The 23,091-nt window shown below is 34.1% G+C and overlaps 1 protein-coding gene across 1 annotated transcript in view; it reads left to right on the forward strand.

The window, feature by feature from the left end:
• Positions 1 to 4,664: 4,664 nt before the first annotated feature.
• Positions 4,665 to 23,091, forward strand: part of PCLO (piccolo presynaptic cytomatrix protein) — a 368,833-nt gene continuing 350,406 nt past the window's right edge. The window contains exons 1-2 of the mRNA XM_023533486.1: positions 4,665 to 4,918; positions 10,691 to 12,209. Of these exons, the coding sequence (XP_023389254.1) occupies positions 4,665 to 4,918; positions 10,691 to 12,209 (1,773 nt within the window). The remainder of the gene's footprint in view (positions 4,919 to 10,690; positions 12,210 to 23,091) is intronic.

The raw sequence follows: 23,091 nt of genomic DNA on the forward strand, positions 1-23,091 counted from the left end.
TTTAGTTTTCACAGGAACCCTGAGTAGTAATATTGTTTTCTTTATTTTTAGAGTTGAAGAACCTCAAGTTCTGAAAAGTCAATGACTTACTAACCCAAGTAGGTAAACGGCAGAGCTAGGATTTAAAATCAGACTAGTCAACCAAAATCATGAAGAATAAGATATGCACACATATCCTCATTTTCCAAAGAGTAGGTTCTGAATTCTAAAGCTCATTAATAAAATGGGTGAATAACGCTGAATCACCTAAGTTATAAGCTTAAGACTTATTAGTAATTTTCAATTTACAAAGTAATATTGTATTGTAACAGAAACTAATTTTATTCTTAATATTTTATACATCTTGTGTCTATAGGAACACATTTTAAATACAAGCTACTTTCTCTTTTATTTTAAATTACAGATTTACTTTGGAATGAATATAAAAGGGAAGAAACTGTCTCATATTCCAGATGTCAGAATTCAAAAATACATTTATCAAACTCTTTTCTAAAACACTTCTCAATTTTTCCCCTCAAAATTGAGAAGCTTGTTCATAATCAACTGTAATCTCACTTGAATTTCCTCCACTCTAGCTGCAAATCTCATTTTAAAGCAGAACTAACAAAAATGGCTGAGAACAGCAATTGAGAAGCAGCTCAGCCATAACAAAAAATGATGTTGGACCTTAAGCTACTGCAGGTTCCTGCTCCCCTAATTTAACACAATCTTCTCTTAACTTCTATTAAGGAACATTAAAAAATGATATGTGCCTGTATAAAAACTGTCATATTATATATACTTACATAAAATGAAGATATACATACACACACTAAAATACATGGGATTTTAAATATAGAAAGTATAAGAATAACCTGAATTTTATCACTCATCACATCACATGAAATCACTGTTATAGTATATACCACGTGATTTTTTCCAGCTTCTTCAGAGGTCTTTTTTTTTTTTTTTCAAAGATGTTACGTTTTGATTGCCTGGCTTAACAGGTTGTATTTATTGTTTTTGTTGTTTTAAAGAAACAACAAAAACAATAAATACATGTTCTTCTACCATAAAAGAAAACGAAATCTACAAATACACTTTAGAAAATTTAGAAAATATAGAAAATTAGAGAGAAAAGTAAGATGACTTATGGTCCTGTCATTAAATATATATGGGTTTTGTTTGTTGGTTTCATTTGTTTATTTCCTATTTTTCTCCTATGCATTGAAGTAGTTTATTTTTGAGACACATTTATTATTATGGAACTTTATGAAAATTTACCCCATCTATATGTTGTGAAATTTTTCCTATACTCTACAAAAGCATTATTTTAAATGAATATCTTCATAAAATACTATCATCTAGTATCAGATTTTACTTTTTTGTTCTTCTATATTGACACAGTAATGACTGTTATAATTTATTTGTTATAAGTAATACCGCAGTGAACTTTTTTTTCACAAATCATTTTTGTAACTCAAATGGTCTCTTTATGACTGATTTCCAGGAGTTTAGCACAGGTTATGAATCTTTTTAAGGCTCCTGATAGGTATTGCTAAATTATTTTCCAGAAAGGTAGAATCTATTTATACTCTTTAATTTAGCTTATAAATTATATTTTACAAAAGACTCACTAGAATTATTATAATGGCTTTAACCATGACATATGGGAATTTAATAAGTAATCTAATATTCAAAATGTTACTTGCTAAATAGTTTAATAAATGTATGCTATTATTTTTTATAGGCCAAATTATAGGAAGATTATTTAATTGTAGGTTTTTAAAAATTAGTGAGCCTACATATTTTTCTATAGTTGATAAAAACTATTCTGACTTCAATTTTTGCAAAATAATTAATTTATTTAAGTATTGTACATGTGACTACACATAAGGTGATCTACTTGATTTTATCCCAGGTTGAATGGTTCTGCAAGGACACTATTAGATTAGACCACCCCATTCCAAGGAATCATTATCCAGCCATGTTCAGTTTTTAACTATTACATTTAAAAACTACCAGGGAAAATGAAACAAAAATTAAGTAAAAGGAAAAGATCTGGTTTTGTTGGGTTGGGAAGTCATTTTTAAAAACATAATGGTATGTAACAGTGTAAGTTTTCAGAAATCGATCCTTTCATTACCTGAGAGAATTGGAGCTGAAATATCAGTTAATTTAAATCTAAATTCAAATAAGTGATAATCAGAGTGAAGATATGACAAAGATTTTAAATATAGCACCATTAATTTGTAGGATGAAACGAATTATGACACTTTTCTGGGTAAGCAAGGAAGAACTCGATAAAGTTATCTATGACATTTAACATTCTTGTACCCCTAGATTTCTAAGAATCCACACATAAGGAGTGCAGTGTTTCTGTTTAGATCAGAAACATCTCCTAAGCACAAGTGACCTTAAGCTGAAATGGAGAATTTAAAATAAGAAATTTAATTAAAAATTCAGTTTTAAGGATACCAAAGGCAAAATCATTAAAAAATATCAAAATGTTTCCAAAGTGTCACAATCATGTTTTGTTTTTACAGTCCATTTATTCTTCTCACCATATATTCCAATTTTCCTGTTTTCTGATGATGTTTGCTCCTTGGAGAAAGGAGGGAAGGAGCAGTGAATGCACATTTTTGCCCAATGGGCTATAATATTCTCATCTTACAAATGATTACTTTTTATTTAGCCTAGCAAACATATTATCACTTCTTATTTATTTTTACTTCTTTTCATCTACAATAGGAGAGAATATGGAGTTAATATGTTTTCTCACTTTAATCATTACTCTGATGCTAGAGTTTGAAAGGGTAGTTATTTTTTAGCTTGTAGTTTGTGGGTGTGAATAAATCAAATATATTTTATTCTCACAAAAATTGAGAATATTATGAGACGAAAGCCAGTGTATGGCTCTTCTCCTTTCCTACCTTCATCTACCATGTTACTGATTCACAGAGCAGTCTGGGCCATGAAAATTGTTACTCGTTTGGTCAGTGAAGGCATTATGATTTGGAATTTGTACCTAATTATCTACTTTTCTGAAGCAAACTCATTTCTAGGAGGTATGACCACAACGTATTTTTCTCCAGTTGTGGCCATCAGAATGTCAGGTTGCCTCAGCTTGATTTGTTTGTATGAAGTGAGAGCCCTCTTTACTTTATTTAAATGAATGACTCTTTGCAGTTTTGACTTTGGAAGTCAGATCTGTTTGTTATGAGAGAATCAAAGTTTATGCATTTCTGTAGGAACTCGACCAGTAATGATACATCCGATGTCTAGCTATAGAGTAGTCATGTAGTCACACATTGTTATAACTGTGCCACCTTTTAGTTTTGATACAAGTGGAATGCACAATCCTAAACTATTATGATGATTACTGCAAACACTTGGAAACTTACTTTCTGAGCAATTTACTAATTTGTTTACTTGTTCCAGTTGTTAGCTTTTGATTTTCTTTAACCTCAACAACTGATACCTTAAGTCCACTCTGTTAGGAAAGGTAGGTAGCAAAATTGGGGCTGCAGACCTAGTACTGAACTGAAACATTCCCTTCTAAGAAATGTAGTAGCAAAATAATAGTGTGTGTGTTGGGGGTGGGTGGAGAGTGGGTCGTCGAAAGAGTGGTTAATTAGTTATATCTCTGCTGCTAATAAGCTGTGCGACTCATACAGATGAGTTCACTTTTTTGGTTTCTTCTGCCTACATTTGTACAACAATGGAATTAACTCATGTTCTCAAAATTTCACACTACTACAACATTTTAATTTCTACACCCTATACCTTACGACAGTATCCTATCAACAGTTTCCCACAATTCTTTACTTTTACGTAGTCCCTTTAGGGTACAACAGTTATATGCATTCAGAAACCTTAACTGCTTAGTGATACTGTATCTAAAGTTTTAATCTAATTGTTCTGGGACATATTTAAATAAAAAGGACCCATTTTTGCTCCTTTTGGGAAATTTGTCCCAAAGGTAACAGGTTTTTCCTGTTCATCTCCAGTTACCTGAACCTATTCTTATGATCTTTTCGACCTTCCAAACAAAAACAAAAACCAAAAAACCTGAAACTTCAAACCCCATGAACCAAAGGTGGGAACGAACTTCCCCTCCAGTCCCTTTGCGCCCACCTTGAACGTAGTCCACTAAAAGTCAGGTTGAGGCATCCTGAAATATGCCTGCAAGAAACCAGGGTAGTTTCGTCCAGGTTTTTAATCTGTGCTCTCGCTGGGCTCCTTTAAATCGGTGCTAAGAGTGAGGAAGGATATGGAACGACGCAGAGCGAATAGGCGGGGGCGTGAGCATCACCTGTTCCGAGGGAGGCATGCGCACTGCGAAGAGGCGGGGCACCGTGGGAGGGGTCGACGGCGCTGGCTGGCTCTGCTCAGATCTGCTTCTCCCCGGTTCGGGGCGCTGAGGCGGCGTCGGCGAGTTGTCTTCTGTAAAGGTTCTCTGGCGTTGTCCAACATGGAGGCGGCACCTGCCGCGGGCGTCACCTGCGAGCTGGATTAATCCCCGTCTGGCGTTCCGGGCAGCGGTGCCCGGTCCGGAGCCCAGGGACTCCGCCGCCTGCGCGCCCCGCGGCAGACCCCGGCTCGCGCTGCTCCTCCGGCCGCCGGCTTCCTGACGGGGACGCAGCGCTAGGAGGAAGCGCGGCGGTCCCGAGCCTCCCTGAGCCATGGGCAATGAGGCGAGCTTGGAAGGGGAAGGGCTCCCTGAAGGGCTGGCGGCAGCAGCAGCAGCGGCCGCCGGAGGAGGGGCTGGCGGGGCGGGGACCCCATTGCACTCGGTGATCCCGGCGGGCATGGAGGCGGATCTGAGCCAGCTGAGCGAAGAAGAGAGGAGACAGATCGCCGCTGTCATGTCAAGGGCGCAGGGGCTGCCCAAGGGAAGCGTCACCCCTGCCGCTGCGGAGCCGCCTTCCATGCACAGGCACGCACAGCATGATATATATGTCCGGGTATATATGTACAGCTTCTCGTGCACATATGTGCCAGCCTGTATGTGCCAGCTCGGCAGTACATATATGTCGTCTCCGTTCATTTTATCCTCCCTAATGGGGTGGCGATAAAGAGATCATAAGCCTTCTGATGGCAGAATAAAAATGTTGTTGAGTTTCTGGTGGGATAGTCAAGGGCTGCATTCTTGGAACTGTGATTTTAGGTTGTGATTTTTAGCCTTTTGGTACCTTTTCCCTCTAGGATGGCGTGGAGAGACGCCCTCCAGAGCTTTACTAATCTGGAAGTCTTCCATTAATACAAAACAGATGTGTTGGGAAATGGATAGAGCAAGGTGTTTACCTGTCTCTGTTTAAACTTCCTCGGTCATTTGGAGTCTTTTTCTCTGTAAATTATATCTAAATATTTCAATAACAATATCATTAATAACCCTGGAAGTGATTTGTCCTTCCTTCCTACCCCACCCCCATGGGAGAACGGGAGCTGTTAAGGTAGAAGGTATAGAATGAATACACCTTTTACATTCAGTGTAGGGCCCTAAAATACGTTGTGGCATTAAACATATGGTTTGGTCACAGCAGAGCAGGTGCTGTACATGTATTTCTGAATTAGCATGTGCGATTTTTTAAGCCACTGCTCTTTTATATACAAGTGTCTTACAGTTTATGGAAGAACATGTGAATTTGTGTTATCTTAAAATTAGTTTACAATACATACTTTTAAAGACAAAGCAAATAAACGACAACTTGCATAGGCACTTAAGAGCTAATTTGTAATATGAACATATTCATTTTCTTCTCTAGCTCTCCATTTTCCTTCATCCTAATAAATTAGTTGTATCTAATTAGAGTAATAAGAGGGTATAATCATTGTGCCGGCCCTGCATTTATTACTATAAACAAACCCCTTAACTTTGCACCCTCCCATAGAGAATAGTTCTCTATCCGTGGTCCTGAAACCATTTCTGCTTTATAATAACTGAAGAGAAACCTACAATTTTGCAGTATTGGAAATGTAAAAGATCTGGATATATAGGTGTAGATTCTTATACCCTATTTCATAAAATTAAAATATTTTTTTCCTTAGGACCTATCAGATAAGTATATGCATATAATTTTGTCAAATAATTACAATATTTAATGTAGGAGAAATATAAAATGTTTTATGGATAGTGACAGAATTTTTCACATAAAATCCCAAATGCCTAAAATTTATCAGGTAAAAAGCCTATTTCCTCGAAAGGAAACCACCACTACTAGTTAAACCAACTCCTTTGTATTGACTATATTTTTCTTTTTTAAACTGATAATATATTGGGCTATTTCTTTGGTTAAAAGCCTTAACCATTATCTAAGTAGTACAGCTTATAGTATATACTATTTTTTTCTACTGATGAAAATGTGACTTGGAAAATATATTGAATGTTCATATACTAAATTTTCATAGAATAATATTGAGGTACAGTACTTTTATTAGCCTTTTAGAAATATGTGCTGGCTCTTCTACAATATTTCATAAGAAGCACAAGCAACAGGTTTAGCATACTGGTTACAAATACCAAGAAAAGTGTGAACTTTGATTTCTAAATTCCTAACTTTTCTTCTTTTGGAGGGTGGCTGAAAATGTCATTTCAGTCTATGAAACTATGTTTTATGAAGAATTTGATAATTTATTGTGGTAGAATTCTTACTAATAGGTAATCTCTGGTTTAAATAGTTATTGGTGAAAGCTTCATCCAAATATATAAGTAATACATTTCTGATTTTTGCAACCTGCTTGTATTTTACTGAAAGATTTCTATAAGAGGCACATAATTTTTGGAAAGTTATTAATCCCCATATGGTAGATATTTAGAAACACATTAATACATTAATTGAAGTATATATCAAAAGTATATTCAAATAATTTGAAGTTTTAAGAGATTAAGTGCTGTGAGTTAGACATGGTAGGGTTTGATTTTTTTTTTTTTTTTTTTAAGAAATAAAAATTGAGAGTCCTAGGTTCTTATTCTATTAACTTTAACTGACTCCTGGTAAGTTATATATGCTTCTCAGCCATATGTACCTCAATTACCTTGTCTATAAGGCAAGCAATACTTGTCTTACCTATATTGTAAAGTCATTATGAGGATCAATTAAAAACTGAGAGGGATATTTTTGTTTGAATTTTAATACGAAGAAACCCTATAAATATAAAGAGTAGTAATATCGATACCAGCAGTGACTAGCACTAGCAATGATGGCTACAGTCAAGTTATATATTGAATTATTTATTTTTATGAGTTAATTGATGTTTATGTTCTTTTACATATGGAGAAGTCAGTGCAATGTAGTGATAGTCCCCCATCTACCCCCAGGAGTCAGGACACCATAATTTTCTGACTAATTTTATAACTTTCAATTAATCACTTAGTCTCTTTAAGTCCTAGTATCCTCTACAGTATAAAAATAAATTCCTAACATTGCTGATATTCCTAAAGTAAAATTTTGTGTGACTCAGCACTGTCAAGTGTCATTGCCTATGTTCCTTTTAACAAAATATTTTATTATTCCAACTGCTTTTACATTCTTACACTTGAATACATGTTTACCTAATTCGTTTGTAGCTGAACCATTTTTTTTCTACTAATCTATGAAAGAAAAATTTTAATCTAGGGATGACAATAGTAAAATGAAAAAGGAGGTTGTATAAAGCATGGGTAGTTACAAGCTAGAAGTTACAGGTTACAAATGAAATGCTCTTAGACTTTTGATTCATTGTAGACCCAAGGAAATGCAATGTTATGACTTCTACTCATTTTATTTACAACTAGAGACGTGTTATATAAAAAGAGTTTTACTAAAAACACTTCTGATAAGTAGAATATTTTATAAGAATTGTGACTGAATCAATTATTTTCTTTAGCATTCCTTTGGGCCTCCCCTCCTGGCTAATTACCTCCACAACTGTTTTTCTTCCTAGAGCTTCAGGCCAAGTCCAGGTTCTAAAATGAATATGGAACATTTCCATTTAGAACTTAGAAGGCATGTAGAAGAATTTGAACTTAGAACTTAGAAAGCATGTACAAGAATTGAAGAAGCATAAAACAAAACCTGACATGTTTATTCATCAAATATTAATGCTCATCTACTAGTTACCAGGTTTGGTTCTTGTGATACAAAAAGGGGTGAAACATATTTTTTGTCTAGGAGTTCATAGTCTAGTACACAAGACACAGATTGCATTTTAGTCATTTTCCTTTTAACAGAACAACTGTTATACCAAACAAAAATTCACCAAAAGATCACAGTTTGCTAAGACCTCTTTATATTTTTGTTTGGTATTAAGCCTATATTTTCTCTTAATATCTTTCTACTTTTGCTTCCAGATCTCCATGTTTTCCATTTATTTTCATAATTATAGCAACTAAAACTAAATTGTAGAGCAATCTTTATAGCTATATAGGTATTTTCTCACTGAGGGATTCTATAATACAATACAACTTATATTTGTAGAACTTCCAAGCAATTATAATTTCCGATACAGCTTGCTTTAAATTTTGTTTTTTATTGTTATCACAAATACTCAGTATTCACAAAGTTTATTCCTATTTGTTTTGTACATATGTTGGATTAAGTTAAATAATATCACAAAAACAATTAAGTTTAATAGTATTTTCAAAAGAATAATTTAGTTAAACTGAGAATAAGGTTTTTTTGGTACTCTGTTTAAATATGGATTTCTAGGACTTTGCACAAGGGAGCCAGTTCAATATAATGCCTAAATAATTACTTATAGAATAGTGACTTCTATAATGGCATCCCTAAGCATGTGGTCGATTTTATTAACGTAATATAGAACATTTCTAGAATACTGTAAAGATCTAAACAGTGAACTTTTGAAAATCTATTTTAGGTTTACTGTGGTTCTTTTGCCTTCATATGGAAGGGAACACATAGGGAGACCTGTAAAGAAACATTCTATTTTCTCCAAATAGAAATATGTAGCAATACATTTTAAATGCTATCTTAGAATTGTTGGAATTAATTAGAGTAATAATTTTAGGTCCTTGTTTAAGTAAAGGCTTTAGAGACATGGCAATATCTAAAGTTTTTGAAACTTTTTTTCCTGGGGGAAACTGCCAGACCTAAGAATTCTATTTACTTATCTTATTAGAAAATTACATTGTGTATGCATTGCCACTTATGGTTATTTTCTTTTTGATCCTTTGCCAGTTAGAAGTAATACTTCTATGTTTCTACCATGCCCTACATCTTGATCCATACTCAAATTTCTGTGTCATTAGAGGAATTTCAAAAACTTAATTCATATTAACTACTTAATCATCTGAAATTTAAGTCTTGTCTATTAGCATGTAAATTTTGACAAAACAAAACCTGTAGAACTTTTTTTGTGATCATCTCATATTTTAAATGTTATTTACTCATTCTTTTTTCTCCTTTTTTTAATTAAAAAGAAATAAACCTTTCCAAAATTAAAAAGCTACATATATCAAACAAAATACTTATAATTTTCTATAATTCTTATGCCACATGTTGTTACTAGTTGCAAATTTATAATTAAAAATGTACTTAATTTTTAGCTACATGTATACGCAAGAAACAACTATTTTAATTATTTAACAATCATTTAAATTTTATCTTGTTTCCAAAACTTAAAAATTCATCTTGTATATTTGTCTATGAATTAAAAGAAATCTTGCAAATTAATTACTTGTTATATTTTAAAATTACTGTCAATAAATAATACTAATAATCGAACAATGGCATTAGTCAATATAGAACACATTAAGCAAAAGATCATTATATGTTTTTTTCATCAAAGGAAAGTAACAACACTTTGCACAAGTGCGGTCACAACTAGCTTGATACTGTTTGTATGCTAGGATATATTTCAAAATGCCTTAAGCATCTATTATTACTTCACAAAGAAATCTGAGAGTAAGAATTAGCTATTGGAAAAAATAATTAAATGGAACTATTTCTCAAAAATGTCTAATCAGACTAGGAATTCTCATTCTACAAAGTTTTAATGAGGGTACTATTTCATGGATATTACTTTTTTAGACGTAATAGGATAAAATTAAATACATGCTCAGCTTTCTCAGAGTTTCTAGAAAGGCATCCCATAACCTCCTTACTAGAAGCTCCCCTGATGTCACATTGTGTGCTTTATGTAGCTAATGTAAATTCTTGTAATCAAGTAATAAAACACAAAAAGAAACAGATGCAGCAAATCCCACATTTTAAAATGAATATTTTTTACTTCTTAGTGCTGCTAGTTTTTGGGAGACTACCATTCTTTGACCATAACTTTTGACCAAAATGATACACCCTGTGAACATGAAGGTACTAGAACATAGCATTGCATTGACTTACCGAGTTAGCCTATTTAATTAGGGTTTTAAGTATTGTTAAATTCTGTTAAGTGTACATGTAAATTATTTTTATTATGAAGATTTTCTAACTTGATATTTTAATATTTTCATTATTTATAGTAGCAATTACTGTTTTCTTTTTTTTTCCTTTTTTTTTTCACCTTGTAAAATCTCTACCTTGGGCCTATAAAAAAGTAACAAAGACATTAAAAGTTTTACAGTCACAGGATGCTGCAAAAATGGATTCTAGTTATATAGTTATATTTATACGTTCATAATTTTGAGGATATAAGAAAGATAGCTTTTTAATATTATTTTGAGTTGGGATAATTTTCATCATTTTTACTTCTTTTTGTTTCACTTTTCTAGGAAACAAGAGTTGGATAGTAGTCACCCTCCAAAGCAACCAGGAAAACCGCCAGACCTTGGGCGTCCAGCTCAGCCTGGTCTCAGTAAAAGTAGAACTACAGACACTTTGAGGTCAGAGCAGAAATTGCCTGGAAGGAGTCCTTCCACTATTAGCTTGAAAGAATCAAAGTCTAGAACTGATTTTAAGGAAGAGCACAAGTCTAGTATGATGCCTGGCTTCCTCTCAGAGGTTAACCCTTTAAGTGCTGTTTCCTCTGTTGTAAATAAATTCAATCCTTTTGATTTGATATCAGACTCTGATGCATCCCAGGAAGAAACCGCCAAGAAACAAAAAATAGCTCAAAAGGAACAAGGAAAACCTGAAGGAATCACAAAACCACCATTGCAACAGTCACCCAAGCCTATTCCTAAGCAGCAAGAGCCTGTGAGGGCCCCACCTCAGCAGGATGGCTCTCCCAAATCAATATCTTCTCAGCAATCAGAAAAAGTTAAATCACAACCCCCAGAGACAGGAAAGCCAGTCCAGGGGCTTACCCAGGCTCCTCAGAAAGACCAGACAAAATTTCCACCTCAAAGAGAGACAACCAGGCCTCAGACTAAACAGTCAGAGACATTAAGGGGAGAATCAGTCAAACCCTCACTGCAAAACCCATCTAAACCACCTACTCAGCAAGCAAGTCCTGGAAAACCTCCAGCCCAGCAGCCTGGACCTGAAAAACTTTCCACAACACAGTCTGGACCTTCAAAGCCCTCAGCTCAGCAACCAGGGCCAGTGAAGGCCCTAGCTCAACAGCCAGGGACAGCAAAATCTTCAGCTCAACAGCTGACAACAAAGCCCCCAGCCCAGCCACCTGGGACAACAAAGCCGGCAGCTCAGCAGCCTGGGGCAAAGCCTCTAGCTCAGCCTCTTGGGGCTGCAAAGCCTCAAGCTCAGCAGGCTGGATCAGACAAGCCTTCATCTCAGCAGCCTGGGCCAAAGTCTCCAGCTCAGCCTCCAGGGCCAACGAAGCCACCTGCCCAGCAGCCGGGTTTACCAAAATCTCCAGCTCACCAACCTGGGCCACAGTCTGCAGCTCAGCCACCTGGGCCTACAAAGGTTCCGGCACAGCAGGTTGTGCCAGTGAAGTCTCTGACTCAGCAGCCTGGGACAGGAAAAAGCCCTCAACAGCCTGGCCCAACAAAACCCCCTCCTCAACAGCCTGGCCCAACAAAACCCCCTCCTCAACAGCCTGACCCAGCAAAGCCCCCACCTCAACAGCCTGGCCCAGGAAAATCCTCAGCTCAGCAATCTACAAAACCAGTAAGCCAAACAGGAGCTGAAAAGCCTCTGCAGCCACCGAGTTTTCCGTCTGCAGCACAGACTCCAGTACAAGGCCTCCCTAAAACCATCTGTCCTCTTTGCAATACCACTGAACTTCTGTTGCATGTTCCAGAAAAGGCCAATTTTAACACATGCACTGGGTGTCAAACCACTGTCTGTAGCCTCTGTGGTTTTAATCCCAATCCTCATTTAACCGAGGTGAGTGCATTTATTCGTTGTGTCCATGCTTTTAAACCATATCATCATCTTCCACAAATAGTGCCTAGTTTATTGCTGATATGATAGGATGGCATTGTTTTTCTCTGGTTCTTCCCTTCTTTCCCTCCTTCTTCCCTCTTATTCTTCTCTGTCAATTTTAAGTTAGAAATTCTAAAACCATTTTCTCCAATAAGCCTGAAATATTACCATAATTTCTGATGAATTTGGCATATAAAGCAAATATGAATTGATTGAAAGTTACTGAGCATTTACTCATCGCACTCTATGTATAAAATCCACACTATTATTTAGTATGCAGTGATATTACTTTAACTTTTAAATTCATGTTCCTACCTACCAAAATTATGATACTCTTAACTGGGGTCATATTTGTGCTGAGAAAAACACAGACAATTGTTTTCAAATTCTAAGTACAATTTGAATATAAAACTTAATATACTTGCCAGTGATTTTGATATCCCCTGCGAGGGCATGCTTTCCTCATTAGTTGAGTCATTAATAACAACATAAGTCAGTTCATAAAATGAAGAAATCATTAGAGCTGGTTCAACATTGATGGGTGTCTTCTCAGAAGGACCACAATTTTATATCTCTAAGTCTTTGGGTAAGCCTTCCTGACATAGCAAATTATAAAGGGGCCAGTTGTTATACAAATATATTCAAGGTTGTTTATTCTGATTGAGAATAGAAAAAATAATCCTCAGTAAGTCAATTAATGTTAACTCATCACTAAAAGCCCTGAATAAAATCGCATTTTAATAGGTAAAGATTTTGTGATATTTGAGGGTTGGGGTACAAAAACTACAAAACAGCAGAAAGACGCAAAAATTCTCTGGAGTTAAGAAGTAACAAAGTAAAGATAAGATAAAGTGAGAATAAAGAAGCTTACAGTCTAGAAGAATCCATTTTTAAAAGAAATCTGGTAGCTCCAACCTGGTGAGAAGGCACAGAAACCATTTAGTCCACCTGGAAGACAACTGTTGGTGGGCTGTTTGTGCATTATGTCTGGAACAGCCCAGGGAAAAACCGAAAGCAGGCAATGAAGGAATAAGTGATTTAAATATCCCTGAAAGAAGAGAATTGTGTACAACTGTTAGGAAAGAAATCTTTGTTATAATAATAACAATGAGTATTGTTTGTAGCTGTTATGTTAGTTTGGATACTTGTGATGAAAGATGAAAATGATATACATTTAAAAATGTGTCAACCTCATTATTTTCTGAAGTATCTTTTGCTCTTTTAACCAGATGTCATATTGAGTACCTTAACTTTTTAAATAAGTCATTCTTTAATGATAGCATTGTAACTAATAAGAACATGCTGCATTGAGTTATGGAAGGAATCAGATTATCTGTTGTTTGTATATGTATTTGAAACTTTAAATTTTGGTAAAACTATGTTTCTGCCCATAGAATGTGCAGTAATAATGACTTCAAACAGTAGATGATCATTTTGTAAAATGTTTGTCATGTTTTCATGGCAATTCATAAGGCAGAAACATGCAGTTGGACATTCAAGCCACATATATTATTTGCGTAACTGCTATATGGAAGATATTTTCTTACATGTTTGGTGAGATATAAAGATAACTAATATATACGCTGATCTTAACATGATCAAAATGTACTAGATTAGTTAATACGTGCACAAGGAAGTATAATATGTGGTCAAATGATAATGTCTGTGAGAGATATGAACAAATATAGACTTTAGTAGGAAGTAACCATTACCACTGAGTGAGATTAAGGAAAGCTTCATGGAAAAAATGATATTTGAGCCAGGTATATAAGGTATGATACTATTTCAACAGCTGAAGTTCATGAAAGGGGGTAATGATTTGGTTCAAAACCTAGAGCCAGAAAAATACAAAGTATTTAGGGAATCAGTGTTAAATCTAGGTTGGCTGAAGTGTTGGGGAAGAAGATGTGGGCAATGAGACTGGAGAGAAGTTGAAGTCAGAATTTGGCCTTTCATGTTTAGCAGGTAGTGATGAGCATTCTGCTTTATGGAACTTACCTTGACTAATATAGTCATACTTTCAGTTCTTCATTCATTTTAGAAATTTGTATCAATAACCTAGTCATGAGGCACCAATGAGTGCTATGACAGAATCAGCTATTCATTAGATATAGAGTCCTTCAACCAGAAAATAGGGAAATAAAAATTATATATAAGAAAAAAAACTCTATATATGTATATGAAAAGTAATTTTGTATAGGGTTTTACAGTTCATATAGGTCTTTCCTATTTGCTTTATCAAAATTAAATTTCCAAATAATTCTCTGGGATTGTATATTCTGTTTTGCTTTTTATACTAGTGAGAAAACTGATTTGCAAGTAGTTACTATGGTTAGTTTACTTGTTAGGATCACACCGATATTAAATAGCCAAGCAGAACCCAAACCAAATCTGATTCCAAATCCATTTATTCGTGATAGTAAGAGAAAGAAAGTGCTATGAGGTAAAAGGAAGAAACCATCACTGTCAGCAGGAGTATCACAGTTGTCTTCATGAAACCAGAAGTATTTGAGCTGGAATTGTGAAGAATAATAAGAATTTGAACACATGTGAAAGGAGTTGGGAATGTGGGGGCAGGTAGCGGGCCTCACTTGCTTAATAAAGGAAAGCATCCCCATATGGATGAGAAGAGCTTGGGTGAGTCATTTATATTTTCTGTAGTAATGACATCACTTGACAAATAGTAACATGTTCTCTGCCTAACATATTTGGTTGTTAGGAGGTTTAACTGAACATTTATATGAAGAGTATTTTTAAGTATATGAAGTGCTTTTAAAGTTGTAATATAATGCAACATGGACATTTTATTTTAAATGAATTTGACTTTTAAGTTTACTCTCAATTTGTTTTCTACATAGATACAATTCATAAATTGTTGGGTTCTGAGGTGAAATTAAAAGCCATTTGATCTACAGTGTAACATTTCATTTTAACTTGCCTGAATTATCAGGATATTAGAGTTGGGAAGTTTGAACTCTGGATAGAGGCTGTTTCAAGAAATAAGACAGATGAAATTTGGGGAATGATCACCACTTCTAAACTGATATATCCATGAGAATATGTATATTCATGAGAATATGTGTATATATGTATATATATATCCATGAGAAAGTGGACTTCTCTGAATCTTCCAAAGAACACCATACACTCTGGGTCAAATTATCCTCAAATGTTCAGATTGAATAAACAGAGTGTTTCCATGCAGGGGAAGAACAGAGGCTGTTCCTTCTTTAGTACTTTAAGTTATATGAATTTATTATTTTCAAGTTTGATGTTTATATTCAGTAAATCTTTATTTATTACTTTTGTAGTCTATGGGTAAAATAGAATACTGGTCTCTTGTATCACTCCTTAAAACGACTAGGAGAATTTCTGATATTTTTTGTTACCAACACATCAGAATTATGACTATATTTGCTTTTGAATATCCTGGCTCTTAAGTGACTACCAGGTCTGGGGAGGAAGGACTGGAGAGGTATCAACCCTCAGACAAGAACTTTAGAGAAGAGGATATTTACGTCCTTAACGAAATTTACCTGTTCTTCCCCACCTGTGCTAGACAGCATGCACGCCCCTTATACAACCCAAATATCTCTGTGAAGAGGACGGTATTTAAATTAACTGCCCTTTCTGGTAGCTGTCAAGATATGTGCTTTTGCAAATAAATCTTAAAAATTCACTGGCTCTAAGCCTAGACTTTTGATGTCAAGAGAAATTTATAGCAGTGTCTCTTCTTGCCAGTCCATTAATGGAATAAATCTCAGCAATGCTGGTCTCTTTTTGGGCTTGCTTTCTGACACAGAAACAGAACATTTGCTTTCTAATTAGTAACAAAAACATTTTGTTGTTTTGTGGTGTTTATTTATTTATCTCCTTTGATTGTAGCCTGGGGCACAGTAGATTTAGGGAGAGATTTAAAGTCTTGCCCCTAATGTCTGATAATTTTGGATCATATGAAATTTTATAAAATAGGAAATGACTTGTCATTTTTCAGAATGTCGATTATGAACCAAAGGTTATTGATGCAAGTAGATTTAGGTAGGATTTTTTGGTTTGTCATATTATTTTAGGTCATCATGGCCCATATAGTAATAAGTCTCTTGGCTGAAACCAAATGCTTTATTTAACAAAAATATGACCATATTTCAGCAGCTGAAAACAACAAACAAAAAACAAACATACCTGGACTTGCATATAAACTCTTTACACTTATTAAAAAGTAAAACAATAAATGACTGAAATTCTTCAGGTTGGCAAAACTGTTTAACTGGTCATCTCTTTAGGTGGATAGTCCTGATGCTTTTTCCGTTTCTAGTAAGAGAAACTGAGTGGGAGAAAATCTAAGACTTGGCGAGAAAGAGTAGAGCTATGCCAAATGTCCAGAGGCTGGATCCTGTGTAGAAAGAAAGTAAGACATTCCTAATGGTGGAGTAGCTAGCTGAAAGGTGATCATCCCTTTTTAGTAGGTTGATGTTTTAGCACAAAAGTCTTTTTAGCACAACGGTTCTCAAAAGTGAGGACTGAGCACACATATGTTCACCTCCTCTCCAAAGGTTTCACTTTTTAATAGATTTAAAGTATAGTAGTTCCAGAACATGAAAAGACCACCAGTAGCATAATTTGGGATGTTGAAGAATTCCTTGAAAATAGAAAGAAAATGAGAAAAAGGTAACAGAAACGGAGCCGAGGAAACCATTGTGCAAGTGGCTTCCTAAGGGAACTTCAGTGAACTGGAATTATTAGTTGTGCTAAAGGTCTAATTTCTGTATCTAGTCCTAACTGAAGCTAGGGTTTTGGGGAAGGGGGTTGGTAATGTACCCAGTACAATGTAGATTTCTGAGATTCACATCTCTACTTTATCTTAAAGTAGTGTAGAAGCTGGGGATGAGCATTTTATCGCCAATATGGTGAACTCCTTCTGGACTCCTGCCCATGGAGTTGTAGACATTTTGGAGAGGTGATTATTTATAGCTCTGGAGTTCCCTTTGGACTCTGGGATCTCTGGGGCTCTAAGAGACATATTAAAAATCACATAGATTATATCTAAGTTCTAATAGGAGTTTCAGAATCAGTACTATGGAGACAAGTTGTAGAACATTTTTCTGAGCTATGGAAAGATGGAAGTCTTCATATTGTACAGGCCCCCTAGTGGCCAAAACAAATTAATGAATTGACTGATAGATACATCCTGGTGAAATTTCAGATTCCCCCTAATGGCCAAAACAAATTAATGAAATGACTGATAGATACATCCTGGTGAAATTTCGGATAAGGAGTAAAATCGAAAGACTTCCACAGTGAAAAGCAATATTGTCTATAAAAAGATGAGAAGTCAGGCAGCTAAATTACTCAGTATCAACACAAAAAATAACAAATAGGGGACACTGTCTTTAAATTTCTAGAGATGGTGATAAGGTGAATTCTGTAACTAGGCAAGCTATCAAGAAAGAGTAAAAGAATGCATAAGTCATCATCTCTCTCTCTCCCTCTCTCTCTTCCCTCTCCTCCCTCTCCTCCCTCTCCCTCTCCCTCTTCCTCTTCCTCTCTCACATCTATCTATCTCTCTCTCCCTCTCTCTCTTCCCTCTCCTCCCTCTCCCTCTCTTCCCTCTCCTCCCTCTCCCTCTCCCTCTCCCTCTCCCTCTTCCTCTCTCACATCTATCTATTGGCTGACTGTACCCCAGAAATGAAGAAAACCAGAAAGCCTTTAAATCAGTGTTTTCCAAAATGTGATTGCATAACAGTGGTGGAATGTGAGATGCTACCAGATAGTATACAAATCAAACTCAGAATGTTATGTATTAGTTTATTGTGTATTAAAACTTATAGTGAACACAGTGGGGTCCTCGCTTAACAACATTGATAGGTTCTTGGAACTGTGGAGAAGTGACATAACAAAAACAATTTTACCATAGGCTAATTGATATAAATAAGAGTTAAGTTTCTGCGGCATCTCATCAACATTATAATGAAAAGATATTGAATGAAATGACCATTACTAGAGGGCCTACTCTTGTGTATCAAACATGATTTATTTGATACTACTTAAGACAGTCCTAAAATAGATGATAATATAAAGTTGTCTTTTGAAAAAACTGTAGCTTTTATAGTAAGGTAAAAATGCATACTATTTTTACTAAATTTCTAAATCAAAATTTATTTGATGCTATAATGGCAACCACAAGGAAAACTCAAAGCAAAAGTTAACAGGATTGATTCTTGAGAGTAAGACTTGGTGGTAGAAATTGAAGCTTTTACTTTTAATGTCTTTTAGTAGCTTTTTGTACTATTTTTACCTTGTAAATTTATGTTATAATTAACACAAGTATTTTAAAAAATTCTTATTTATCAAATGATTGGTTAAAAAATTATATAATGTGAAGGACTAGATAAAGAATTTAGATCCTTGATTTTTATATCTTCAGCTTTGGCATTCTACTTAGTAAAATGTCAAGAATTTTCAGTTCTAAATAACAATGATGATTTGAAATGCTTTATGCCTGTGATGCAAGTTAGGTCAGTTTTTTAATAACATTTTTTCTTGCCACAGCCATGTGTACTTTAACTGGCACAATTTTTATATGAATCCAATAAAAAGAAATAAAGTCCCTTGATTCTAAACATAAGGTTTTTAGAAGATAAAAGACGCTGAGGTTTTTTGCTATTCTCTGATAACCCATATGTTATCATTTATAGTATTTAAAATTAGAATACCCTGACTACAACAAAATTAATTTATCTTTAGTTAAAAGAGTTTTTAAATGAATTTTAAGGGATAGAAATATTTGATTGATATTTTTAAAATTTGTATTACTTAAATATGTTTACAAACACTGTATTTGTTTAGCACTCACTTTTTGATGAGGTCCAATTTGTAACATTTTCTTCATGACTTGGATGTTTTCTGTATAAAATAACTATATATCCCTCATGCACTGCATTTAAGTTTAATCATTAGATTCAAAGCCTTTTTATTACTTTTAAATAACTAATGTTTCAGGTGTCTTCCTGCAAATTTATCTTTTACAATACCTACTAAGACCATTTTTATATATTATTCAATTGGTATGATGATCTATAGAGTTTACTAAGAAAAGATGTTCTGCTCTGGAAGCAGATACATTTAATAAAATCATTTATTGGGTCAGTGATGGGTTAACTTGCTTATTGTTTACATCCCTTGAGAAAACACACATATCTGACACTCCCCCCATTCCATATCTTAACTAGCTTAGGAAAAAAAAAAAAAAAACAACAGGCTCTTACAAACATTTTAAAGGTATTAAAGACAAAGTTGTAAAAATCTATTAGAAGTTTTTAACTATTTTCCTTAAAGTAGTGGCATTATCATATGTATTGATAAGGCATAAAAAGATCGGGGTTGTAGTCCTTGCTCTGCCCCTCACACATGTACACTCTTGCTGATATTCCTATGAATTTACTTAAAAGTAGTTCTAGGTACCTTTGATAAGGAAGAAATAACTTCACTACGAACAGTGTTTCTTGATTTTTCTTCAGTAAGAAAGGAGATTGGTTTGTAGTCACAAGAAGAAGAGATCATAATTTGAACACTATGCATTTCAGATTGTGCACTAGGAACTTTATATGCATTTTGTCATTTAATGCTCATTTAATAAGGTAGTATCCATATTTTAGAGACAAGTTAGAGACTAAGAAAATTAGAATTCATACCTAAAGCAATTTGGAATCTGTAGTGTTTCCTTATAAATTAATCATTAGATGATCCTTTGGAAAAGTGGAGAGAATATGGTAATTTACACTTGGAAAATGTAGATATGATCTCCTAGCTCAGCTACTTACTTAATTTGTGATTTTGTTGGGTCATTTTTTTCTGAGTATGTAGTTTCCTTATGATATGAGAGTAAATAAAAATCACATTTAGCTATATGAATGGAAGTGCTTTGAAATTGAAATGAATAAATATAACATTATTATTATTATTTATCTTTATAATTCTAATAGACAAGTTGGGATAGTGCCATCATTGTTACCTGCATCTGTAGATGAGAAAACTGACGTTAAGAATTTAAGTAACTTGCAAGGTCAGAGAATTACTTCCCAATAAATCCCACTAAAGAAGCTGGACTTGCTGACCCCAAATTTAGCATCTTTTTAATAGGAGACTACACAGTCTCTAAATGGACCATTGTCTAAATTTCTAGATTACAGAAAGAGAGAGGAGGGAGGGAGAGAGAGAGAGAGAGAGAGAGACAGCGCGCGAGCGTGCGTGTGTGCGTGTGTGTGTGTGTGTGTGTGTGTGTGTGTGTGTGTGTAAATTTTACATAGTTTTAAAGTTAAAAAGAAATTAACCTTCTTGGCAGGAGTTTATTTTTGATTAAGTGTCAAGGTCCAAGAGTACTGATTTTATGCCTTTCTATTCATTATTGCTCAAACCAGAGTTTTACATTGCTGAGTTCTTTTTTATTCTTCAAGAAAGCTGTATATTCCTACTGAACCAAGCACTCGTAGATTTGAAAAAACAGATGACAAAGTTAATTGCTATGACTGTTCACTGTCAAGAATAGAACTGAGGATCTAGAAGGAAAGTCAATAATTTAGCAAATGAAGGTGGAATCTTATTTGTAAAATAGAATGAAGTTCATATAGATGAAATCTGATCTCACCTGAATATGAAACTATAATATACAACCTTTCCTATTCTTTTTCTCTGTGATCAAAAATACATATTTTTAATCAATTGCAAAATAATTGATAGAAATCTGACATTTCTATCATTTGTTCAATATAGTCAGAATTTTCAGTAAAATTCATAAAAACTCTTAGCAGACTTTTACTTATGGAAAACAATTTTAAAAAGTGAATGGCAGGCTTCATTATATTAACCTATGCTTGGAAATTCTGTAATAGCATTCATTGAGAAAAATTTTAATGTGCAGATCTATGTTTTTTTACCTTAACAAAGGAAGGATTAAAAATACATTCAGAAGGAAATAAATGATAATTAAAAATGTAGGTAGAATCTCTGAAAAAATCTGAAAATAATGTAAAGCTGATTACGTGTAATTTTAAAATGACATTTTTCTTAAATATATTCTTAAAAATACATGTATACAACTATATAAAATATGAATAAACTACAGGTTTTAAAAGGCTTCCATTCACAAAAAGCTAAAAGAGGCTGGAACCTCATGAAACTTTATCTTTTTACACAGCTTTAATATACTTTTAATGTTTCATATATTTTTTAAGAGAAGTATTTCTTTCCAAATCAACATACAAGTGATTGTCTTAATTTCAGTGAGCATTTAATTGAAGATATACATAATATAGACATAGAATACAGCAGATGTAATGAATTTACAAAGTTTATGAGACCTTTGGCTCTTTTCACTAATGTAATTTATTTTTCATTTTTAAATGAAATAATAGGACAATTCAATAAGCTATTCAAATGATTGAACAAACACTCCCTAATTGGAAATATTGGATCATAGGCTACAAAATGTATGATAGCTCAAGGCGTGTGTTAACTGAGGTATAAAAGTTTGAACTTGCCATATGAGAGGCTGTTCTGAAGTATTAATGTATAATGTATGTAAGTTCAGCTTACTGATTTGGGATCCTCTTCTCTTCATGTAACTGTAATAGAGTGTGAATATATTTTTGTGTTCATGTGCTATAATTTGTAAATTGTGCTTTGGTAAAAGTCTTGGTTTTCTTGTTTTGAACTGTACTAACAAACATATTAAAATATACTTTTATTATTTGATCCTATATTGTGAGTTTTTACAAATTGTTATTGCTAGCATTTAGTGAACATTATTATGCTTTATGAAGGGAAAATGGCATGTTTAGTTTATGTTTCACAAAGTTTGTTAATGTTGCTGAATTATGCAGCAGAAATTATTAATGCACACATTTTTAAGGAGGAAATATCCATCCAACTTGGATGAATTGTTTTAAATAAAAGTGTTTCACCAAGTTGCTGCACATGTCGTCACAGTTCTGAGGAATGCTAGTGTCTAGTTTTTAACCAAAATAAATTGTACATTAATATGCATAGCTAAAGATGTCAACTGCAGTGAGCCATCTGTAGCCAAACTGCTGTTAGCGAGTAACTGCCTTTGTGGCAGAGGACATGTGGTTTGGGTAATCCTTGAATAGCAGAAAGCATGATCACATATCAAACTTTAGCCTGGTTTCTTTAAATATTATACGTTCTATTATAATGTAGTATATATTAGATAACTATATTTCTGTGGCATTCGAAGTAATATAATATGACATAACAATACTGATAATGCACTCAACAAATATTTGAAGAGAATATGATGAAAAATAGGAAAAAAGTTTAGAATAATTTATCATTAAATAATATCTAAAATTTACTTGGTATCCAATACAGAGATAAAAGTAATCATGAGAAGTGGTCATTCCTTTTTAGGGTCTGTGTGAGGAGAGGAGGGGAGAATAGAGGAAATAATTGTAAAACAAATTTTAAATACTATCTATTTGAGTCCAAATGCTGTGGTTCAAACTGTTGTAGTAATAGTTGAGAAGGGAAGACCTTAATTGATGATGGACTATAAAGTGGCAAAGGAGGAAATTCAATGTGGACCATAAAAGATAGATAGCATTTAGATAAACGGAACAGAAGTACAAATTGGACTATGAATCGTGACCCATGTAAGAGAGAATGAGATTACTGTTTTAATACAGTAAATGATATACATTTAGATATGGTTTAGAAAAGTCTAGTTGTGATGCATCAAGAAGAACTCAACAGGTTTTATTGTAAAGGACAGGATGAAAGCATATTGAAGTTATACAACAGCTAACATGAATTGTATGAACAACAGCAA

This window comes from Pteropus vampyrus, unplaced genomic scaffold (assembly GCF_000151845.1).
Source record: "Pteropus vampyrus isolate Shadow unplaced genomic scaffold, Pvam_2.0 Scaffold4, whole genome shotgun sequence".
NCBI classification, from domain to species: domain Eukaryota; kingdom Metazoa; phylum Chordata; class Mammalia; order Chiroptera; family Pteropodidae; genus Pteropus; species Pteropus vampyrus.